Source organism: Acanthisitta chloris, unplaced genomic scaffold (assembly GCF_000695815.1).
Source record: "Acanthisitta chloris isolate BGI_N310 unplaced genomic scaffold, ASM69581v1 scaffold48, whole genome shotgun sequence".
In the NCBI taxonomy this organism is placed as follows: domain Eukaryota; kingdom Metazoa; phylum Chordata; class Aves; order Passeriformes; family Acanthisittidae; genus Acanthisitta; species Acanthisitta chloris.
In genome coordinates, this window is record NW_008687341.1 from 17,062 (window position 1) to 26,591 (window position 9,530).

The 9,530-nt window shown below is 44.1% G+C and overlaps 1 protein-coding gene across 1 annotated transcript in view; it reads left to right on the forward strand.

The window, feature by feature from the left end:
* Window positions 1-8,967, forward strand: part of ARHGEF18 (Rho/Rac guanine nucleotide exchange factor (GEF) 18) — a gene marked incomplete at its 3' end in the record, with an annotated part of 19,997 nt that extends 11,030 nt beyond the window's left edge. The window contains exons 10-19 of the mRNA XM_009080521.1: window positions 316-392; window positions 2,162-2,340; window positions 2,952-3,043; window positions 3,352-3,540; window positions 4,516-4,653; window positions 5,706-5,821; window positions 6,226-6,282; window positions 6,890-6,937; window positions 7,525-7,992; window positions 8,640-8,967. Coding sequence (XP_009078769.1) covers window positions 316-392; window positions 2,162-2,340; window positions 2,952-3,043; window positions 3,352-3,540; window positions 4,516-4,653; window positions 5,706-5,821; window positions 6,226-6,282; window positions 6,890-6,937; window positions 7,525-7,992; window positions 8,640-8,967 — 1,692 coding nt within the window. The remainder of the gene's footprint in view (window positions 1-315; window positions 393-2,161; window positions 2,341-2,951; window positions 3,044-3,351; window positions 3,541-4,515; window positions 4,654-5,705; window positions 5,822-6,225; window positions 6,283-6,889; window positions 6,938-7,524; window positions 7,993-8,639) is intronic.
* Window positions 8,968-9,530: the final 563 nt, after the last annotated feature.

The window sequence follows — 9,530 nt, forward strand, 5'->3', positions numbered from 1 at the left end:
CCAGAAGAATCTGCTGTTGAGGGAGGCATGTTCCCTCTGGAGTGTTGGAGTCCATGTGTAGGTTGCCTGTGTAGGTGTTTTCAGGCTTTAAAGCAGTTCTGTTTGTGCTGTACTGGTTCTGCATGATGCAATCAGGCTGAGAACAGCCCAGGTGGAAGGCAGAAGCAGACCCAGTATTGCACATGTTGATGTGCTATTCCCTGACCCACAGGAAATAAAGGTTAAGTGATTTTTTTGAGTCTGGACCAGTTCTTCTGCTTTAAAATGTGCTTTTTTTTTTTCCCCCCTTTTTTTATCCCTTGGTTTTTACTGTAGATATCCTGGCAGTCCTGCTAACTGATGTACTGTTGCTCTTACAAGAAAAGGACCAAAAATACACATTTGCATCAGTGGTAGGTATTGTTCTCCTTGTTTAATACATGCACTGAGAGCATTTATCAAAGTGACTGTAACTACAGAAGAAACATAGTTGGAGATATTAGATACTTGTTGTGGTAGGTTCAGGATGAAAACTAAGTTCATAAACCAGCTAGATACTATAGAATCACCTTTTCTGAAGCAGTTCTGGGACTTGTGGAATCCATCTCAGTGTCTCCTAGCACAAACCAGTGTTCCCTTGCATGGACCAGTTGTAGCTTCCACATCTCCAGTGGTTTTCTGATGTGCTGAGTATGGTCTGAGGTTCACTCCTGCTCTCCTTGTGCTGTCACTTCTCCTTTCACTCAGTTTGCTAGGCTGAGATTTTATACAAGTCACAGATGTGAACCACACTAGAACTGTGCTTTGAAAAGCACTTGCAGGTAAGTCCTTCTGTTTAATGTGCAGGGAAGGAATCTGCCATTTCAGTTAGGGAGGTGGGAACTGTGGTCACAGTGCCCTGAGATTTGCTGGGGACAGAGAACCTTCCTGAAAGAGATGTAATAAGCACTAAGTGCAGATGTTATTTCTGCAGCACTCCAGAACACTCCATGGATTCACTAGCTTTTCTAGGGCATTTCCACAGGTATCCTCAGAGCAGTTTGTTTGTACATTTTGTCCTGCTCTAGTTCGGTTATGGCTCTAATAGAACCAGTAGCAGAGAAACTCTTTTAGGTAATTGTTTTCTTGGGTATATTACTTTCAAGACATTAACATTAGAGGTGAGTTCTAATAGCAAAAGCTCTTTTGGTGACCTCAGGGCTGTAAAAGCAACTGCTTTTCAAACTGCCCTTCTCCTAATGCACAGAACAGGGTGGTGTGTGGTGGGTTTTCTTCTCTCCAGTAACATGCTCTACAGCTAGAGGCTGATCCATTTTTTTGCATCTTTGTATGAATACAGTTCATTTCAAATGTGGATATCAGAGTCTAGCAAAGGAGAGGAGCAAATGGATCTGCTCAGTGATTCTGTTTTCCCAGTGACCTCTGTTCATGGCTGGAATTGCAGCACAGCTTTGGCAAAACTTGGTGTTCAGTTCTCTCATCATTGCTCTAGATTATTCTGTGAAGGCTCAGCAGTTACAAAGAGCTGCTTTGTCCTGGGAAGGAACTTTCTAGGCTACATATGTTGGCCCTATGCTCTGTGAAGCCTAGACAGGTTTTTTAGTAACTGATAGCCCTCCTGTGAGTTTGTTTTCGCTGCAAATCCTGACAGCTAATCCAGCTAATCCTCAATTGGACAATACACTCTCTGTCACCTTGTTTCATTACTCTCAGGGCCTGCTGACACCCTGTAACACCTCTGAGTTATGGGTTTGTTCCTTCTGTAGCCAAGTTGCCAACTTAGAACCTCTAACACTTCCTGTTGTTCTCTTCTTTCACTTCACGTGTCATGAAGGTTTATATTTTCTTTGTCAGACTTTGGTTTTGCCTCCTTTTGGGGAAAGATTTTGAGCCTAGTCTTGACTTCTAGGACCCAGTGGGAATCCTCAGGGTTTAAATCAATACATGCTTTAATATTCAGTCAGGTACCTCTTGCTTTTGAGATGGTCATTCTTCATTCCATGTTTGCATCAATGGTTGGTGGTAAAAAAAAATGACAGTGGCAGAAGTGTCAAGTGAACAGACCAGAGTTGAATTAGGATATTGCAGTCCCTGGTGTGTAAGTGGGCAGAGGGAGGAGCTAGGAAGCACAAACCTAAATACACAAATAATGTAGTGCAATAAATGATATTTTGTTTTACAGGACTCGAAGCCACCAGTTATCTCGTTGCAGAAGCTGATTGTGAGAGAGGTAGCTAATGAAGAAAAGGCAATGTTCTTAATTAGTGCTTCCTTAAAAGGACCAGAAATGTATGAAATTCACACCAGCTCAAAAGAGGAGAGGAATTCCTGGATGGCACACATCCGCAGGGCCGTGGAGAGGTAAGTCCTGAGTGACAGCAGGAGGGGCTTCATTCTTGCTTGTCTGTCTTCTCTTCACAGGACTCATAGCTGTAAATTTCTCCTAAAAATCCATCTGATTGTCCCTAACCTTTCTCAGTGTGCAGTTCTGTTGAAATTCACACCAGCTCAAAAGAGGAGAGGAATTCCTGGATGGCACACATCCGCAGGGCCGTGGAGAGGTAAGTCCTGAGTGACAGCAGGAGGGGCTTCATTCTTGCTTGTCTGTCTTCTCTTCACAGGACTCATAGCTGTAAATTTCTCCTAAAAATCCATCTGATTGTCCCTAACCTTTCTCAGTGTGCAGTTCTGTTTGTGGTGTGTGTTGCCGTTAACCTTTCTCAGTGTGCAGTTCTGTTTGTGGTCATTGGGAAGAAACCACTGACAAAGATGCAAGAAGTATCAGCCAAAGGCTTAATTCTGCTTCTTTTTTGGTTCACTGATGTCAAATACCCCAAGGCTTTGGATAAGGGAGGAAGTTTGACACCCAGGATAAACCACATCCTAGGCAAAAGCTTCAGGATGAATCCTGAGATGGTTTTAAATTATCTAACATGCAAATCAAACATAGATCTGTCTTTCCCTTTGTGCAGCTGTCCTGATGAAGAAGGAGGTGCATTTAATGAGCCTGAAGCAGAGAGGAGGTTGGCTGAAGCAAGAGCTGCAAAGTTAAAAGATTTTCAAGGTAATGACTAAGTCATGTATTCCATGAGCTGCTTCTTTCACAGCATCAGCTGTGATTTATGGCTGTCTAATTCTTCTCCCACATGAGGTCATCAAGTTTCTCCTTCATAAGTCTTTCAAGGGAGTGGAAGGAAGGTTATATAGAAAGAGTTGCTAGAGAAGTCTGAGGAGCTATGTCTGCTCTCTTAACTGTTAATTATATCTCAGCATTTGATGCTCTGACCGTAAGATGAATGATAACTTTCCAAACTGAACACAGTACTCTGACAGGGATGGGGAAGGCAGAACTCAATTTATTTCTTCCTCCAGAGCGTTTGAACATGAAAGATGACCTGATTCTACAAAGTCTAACTGAGAAGCAACAGATCTACCTAGAAATGTCTGAAATGAATGGCTTTGAAGACCATTCCCAAGGCTCCCGAGCTAGGCTGCTCCTCCGGGGGGACATCTCTGAAAATCTGCAAGGAGAGGCAATTTTGAAGTCTGCAGTGACAGAAGGTGAATGGAATGTTGGGATGTGTGGGAATTCACTCAGGTGCAGGGGTGGGGATAAACACCTGGGATCTAAGTACAGGTCCTGAAAATCATCCTGGAATAACATCCTCCTTTTATGTGACATGGATCAGACTCCCTTAGTCTCTCAGTCTGCAAGAAAGGTAAAGTGCAGTTGTGTGTTTAGGGAGAAAATCTGCACAGTTTGAATTGTTTATGTTGTAAATTGAAAGAGAGGAAGTTTAGGTTAGGTATCAGGAAGAAGTTTTTCCCTGTGAGGGTGGTGAGACACTGGCACAGGTTGCCCAGGGAGGCTGTGGCTGCCCCAACCCTGGCAGTGTTTCATTCCAGGTTGGCTAAAGCCTTGAGCAACCTGCTCTGGTGGGAGGTGTCCCTGCCCAGGGCAGGGGGTTGGGGCTGGATCATCTCTAAGCTCCATTCCAACCCTTGAACATACTATGAAACTATGTTTTTTATGGATCAGTCAGTGGAGCCTTAGAATGTGTCTATTCATAAAGGGTAACTGAGAGCTCTAATAATACACCAATCCTGAAATACAATATTATAGGAGGGTTGTACATTAAAAATAGCCTATCTAAAGATAGTATATTTAGAAAGAAAATAAGCACAAACATCATTTCTATTTTGAAAGGAAAAAAAGAAGAAAACCCAAACAACTCAAGGCTTGATAATCTAACCTGCAATCAAGGAAGAGCTCATCTTTGTGCAATACAAAGAACCTGTTGTAAAGAGCTCAGCAAGAGGGAAAATTTAGCTGTACTGCAGGACTCAGGCTCTCAGACTTGATGGTTGAAGTGGTTTTCTAAACTTGTTAGCATGCTAACTTCATCACAGAATCATAGAATCAACCAAGTTGGAAAAGACCTCCAAGATAGTCCATCCCTACTGTGGTTACTAGAGCACTCATTGTGTCACTGCATAGATGTGGCTGTTTACATGACTTATTCTCCTCTTTCCTAGCTGAAAACCTGCAGAACCTCATCCTCACTCACTTTGGCAGTGGATGCTGTCAGCCTGAGGATGGCTCTGGGTCAGGACTCCCCCGGAGAGCAGAGACCTTTGGAGGATATGACAACAGTCCCTCAATTCCAACTAAAAGTAAGAAAGGGATTATTCAGCATTTTCCTGAGCTCCTTAGCTCTTTACTGTGTTTCTGTGTACAGAGAATGAGAACAAGGAATTGAGGCTCTCATGTAAGGAAGCTTCACCAAGCTCTGAAAGGAGGAGAAGAGCAAATCTCTAGCATGTGGCAGTAGCATGTTGGATTTTTGCTCCTCATACCAACACTAGAGAGCAGAGTGGGGCTCTCAGTGCTATGCTAAGGGCATTACTTTAACCTATGCTTTATAATTACCACAATTCCACACAGAATTTTAGTTTTGTGAAACAAAAATAAGCTTGACCCGAAAACCTAGAAAATTTGAATTCAGCTGTCTGCTTTTATTAGTGAGCAATGAACACTTTGTATCTGCACAGTCACTAGGGGTTTGCTGAGTCCTTAGATGATACAACTTGTCCTTCTGGCACAGGTGATTTATCAGTTAATTAATGAAATGTGAGAAAAGATTAGAGACTACTTATCTCCATTTTTGCTGTCACTGGTGGTTCATCTCTGGGATACTTTCTGTTGTCTCTGGAAGGCTCTGTGTGTCTGTCATGCTATAGGTACTTCCTACAGCATAGTTCCCATCTCCCCTTCCCTCCTTCCACATTCACAGTGGTGCTGCTTTGAATAGCTTATTTCTCCTAACCAGTATTCCATGTTTTGAGCTTGCAATCCTGGGAGCCACAGCTGATTATTTTCATGCAGACATTGTGGTTGCTTCACTTAAAATAGCCTAATGTAACTTGAACTCTCTCTATTTATCTTTACTCGTTCTCCTCAAGTTTTTAGACTTTTTTGAGCACTCCTACCCATCACTGTTGTCTGATCTTCCACTTGGAATCAGCGTGGAGAAGCCATGTAGTTACATACTGGTTCTGGCTTCAAACTCATCATGTTTTTCTCCTTGCTCTGTTACACAATGGAGAAGCCATGTAGTTACATATTGGTTCTGATTTCAAACTCACCATGTTTTTCTCCTTGCTCTGTTACACAATAAGTTGTCCCTGTGCTGGTGTGAGCTCCTCATACTCCACTCTTGTTTCAGGTGGTAGGAAGAGCAGTAGTGCTGACCAGAGACAGTGGGACTGGAGAGGCTCTGCTGTAAGTTCAGATGTGCAACTCCATGACTTCCCTTCTGATGCAGAAGAAGGATCTCAAACAGTATGTTGAGTTTATGAGTGACTTAAAAGCATTTCCTTGTGTTCCTCTTCATAATGGTAGTGCAGAACAAATCTCAATATCATAATAGCTGGTAGGGCTGGACAGGAACAGCTTTGTCTGTCAAATTACTTGACTCTGAGGAATGTCCTGTGGGGTGAGTTGGTAGCTTAGCACTTGAGAGACATGATAATTCAGTCTTCCATTTGCTCATTTGATGCTGTACCATTAGCTTTGATCAGCAGCTTCTGTTTCAGCCTGGTCTCTGGTTTCAGGATTTTTGATGTATGTCCTTCAGTGTTCCTTCCTGTTCCCTCCTGAGATGAACCCTTCCAGCTCTTTCTGGCTGCACTGTCAGTGCCCAGCAAGTGTCTCTGGCACAGATGTTGGTTTTCTCTCTTTTGCAGAGCGATGGAACTAGGCTGGATGACAGCAGTGGTTTTCAGCACACCATAGAGTCTCAGGTATGTCCCTTCTGCTGCTAAGAAATCTAATGGCAAACAGCCATGGTGCTATAAGAGCATGCAAAACCAAACCAACCAAACCCACCAAAAACTCAGCATTTGTAGTGTCTGTGAACCCAGCACATTAACAGCCTGTACCTCAGCACACATGAGTGCAGAGAGAAAAATCCTGTCAGGAAACAAGGATGGGTTCTGGCTATGTGAATACATATTTCAAGGAGCTGACTGCTTTTCCTGCTTCTCTGGAGGGATTGCATGTTCCCAGCTCTCTGGCCAAACTTGCCTCTGTGTCTCCTGTGAGGGCTGTACCTGTGTAGTGATTCAGTGCTGGAGGAAGCGATGATTAAATAGCTCAGGTGAAGAGAAGATGATGAAGATTGCTCCCTGGAATCCCAGGGAGGTTTGCTGGGAACTGATTCACATCTGCACAAGGACTAATACACTGAAACTCCTTGTGCCTGTGTGTGTTACTGTGTTAGAGCACTCCATTGTGTGTGTGTTTGTACAGGTACCGTGGGTTGTTTTCACTGCCTAACAAGAAAAGTGAAAGTCTAATGCATCCAAACATCACTACTTTACCTAATGGTTTTTTTCCCCTCCTTTTCAGCTTGTCCAGAGGATACAAACCCTGTTACAGTTGCTCTTCAGCCTTCAGGTAAACTACTAGTTACTGTCCAAGAGGTTTGTTAGGCATTAAATGTAATAAAATTGATGCAGGTGTGTGGAGAGAATCCACCTTGAAAATATCCCCTAAAGCTAGTGTGAAGTGCAGAATTTAGACCTGAGACTCAAGGAAACCAACATTGTGTCTGTTATTTTGAAGGAAGTTTTAGACTGTTGCCTTAAGTGATTGTTTCCTTTTTCCTGTCCACTTAATTCCTCTGCTGCTTTGAGCTCCATCTGCTCCCTGTGCTCATTTCCTCTTTGAAGTGTTGATGTACAAACGTGTATGTATCAGTTGTTTTTACTGTAACCTTTTAATCTGCAGTATTTTGGCTGATTGGATTCGGGGTAATCATTCTAGCTGCAAGAAATGTTCACTTTGACACACATAACACAACTTCTTTGCTTGGCCATCTTGAGTGTTGTGTCAGTCGCCATGTGCTGTACAAGCTGGAAGTTACATCTGCTCTGGAAGGCAAAAGTCTCTGTGATCTAATCTGCAAGATGCTGCTGTCTGCTGTTCAGCTGTGTGTGTTTTTTTGAACTTTTGTGCCTTATGCTGAGCTCCTTCCCCTGCAGGCCGTGATATCCCAGCAGGACAGCTACATCGAGGTGCAGAGAGCCACCATGGCAGACCGGGAGAAGCAGTACCGGCTGCAATCCACCCGAGGGAATCTGCTGCTGGAGCAGGAGAAACAGAGGAACTTTGAGAAACAGAGGGAAGAAATGATGAATGTGCAGAAGCTTCAGAGCCAGCTGAAGCTGGAGCAGCAGCGCCTGGAGCGGGAGCGGAGCCGGCAGCAGAGGGAATTTGAGAGCACGGAAGCTCGGCTGCAGGAGCGTGCAGAGGAGACTCGGCAGCAGAGGGAGAAGCTGAATCAGGAGAGGGAAGAGCTGGAGAGGCAGAGAGAGGCCTATCAGCACGACCTGGAGAGGCTGCGGGAAGCTCAGAGAGCAGTGGAGAAAGAGAGGGAGCGTCTGGATCAGCTGAGGAAGCTGAAGAAGCAGAACACGGTGTCAGGCACCTTCTCCCCAGAAATGGGCCAGGTGAGGAGATTGTTTCCTTGGGATGTTATTTCTGTCAACCCTCTTGCTTCTGAATGAGGATTGTCCTTGCAGCACTAAGCCATGTTTGCTTTTCCTGGGGCCCCTTGAAATAGCTGGTGATGGCTGCTGGGAGAGAGATCAGAGCTTGATCCTTCCTCAGTGTCTGTGAAATCCCACCTCTGGTAATGAGAATATTTTTGAAAAAGATGGAGAATAAGTTAGTTTTGATTGTGTCTGAGAATATTTTAAATCCAGGAACTTACAGGCAAGATACTGCTACGTCAATAGCATTTGTAATGCATACTACTAAAAACATTTCCTGAGTTTCAAAATGGGAATGTTGAGTGCTGATGAAATTGGTTGACTGATCCTTTCCAGAGATCCTGCTTTCTCTCCATCTTGTCATCACCCAGTGCAGTCTGCTCTTGCATCCCTTTCTTAGGTGTAATATTTAGTGGTTTGGAGCTGCTGAGGTTCTTTCCATTGTCCAAGGACTTCCAGTCTTGCTCTTCCTTCTGTTCCCAACATGTTTTAGGCTTTGTCTAACCTGTTCTTGCTCTCAGGGCTGAGGGTGGTCTCTCCTCATCGTATCTCAGAGGGATACCAAACACCCATTTGACTTAGAATGTCTTTTCCCCCTCACACAGAGCCAGATGCTGAGTCATTCCATTAGCTTCAATGGAGAAGGGATGGAACCATCTCCACCTGTGTTGAAATCCTCTGTGAGAGTGAGCATGGCCGGGCTGGAGTACCTGGAGCGGCCGGACTTGGTCCGCAGGGACAGCACCACCCTGGAGAACCGCCCGGTTCTTGCCCTGAAGAATGAAGTGCCAATACATCTCCTGAGTGCAACCAACCAGATACAGAAACCAGCTGCAGTCCAGCAGCAGATTCCTACCAAGCTGGCCACCTTTACAAAAGGAAGCAAGGAGAAAGGTGGGAAGAACAAAGCATCTCATAGAACAGACAGTTCAGGTATGTGTGTGTATGTAAGTCCATTTAAGTGCATTTTTGATCTCCAGCAGCATCACAAGGAGACAGAACACTGCAGTAAAACCTCTGGCATGTGGAACTCAGAAATTAATGTGCTACAGATGATCAGTGTGCTTTCTGAAGTTAATATCCTCCCAAAATCCTTATGTTAGGAGTGACACGTCTATACCATTCAAATTGGAAATACAACCCAAAGGGATGATGCTGAAAATGGAATTATGTGTTCCAGCATGACAGAATGATGGTGAGAGGTTGTAAACCTGGATGTAAAACCTTTGTGTCCAGCTGTAAAGGAAAATAGCAAAACCAAAAAAAAAAAGTTGTTGTGCATGAGTCAAAGTTTGAGGTTGGTTTAACCTTTGCTTGCTGTGTCCGGAGCTGTAGCGACATCAAATTCAGTGCCTGTCCTAGCACCAGTCAGGCATTAAATGCAGATCTCTAGGCCAGAACTGAGATGCTGTGCATGTTGTAGAGTTGGAAGGGGCTAATTTGGTCACAAATAGAAGCAAGTCAAAATGCAGTCACCCTGTCCTGGTGTAATTCCT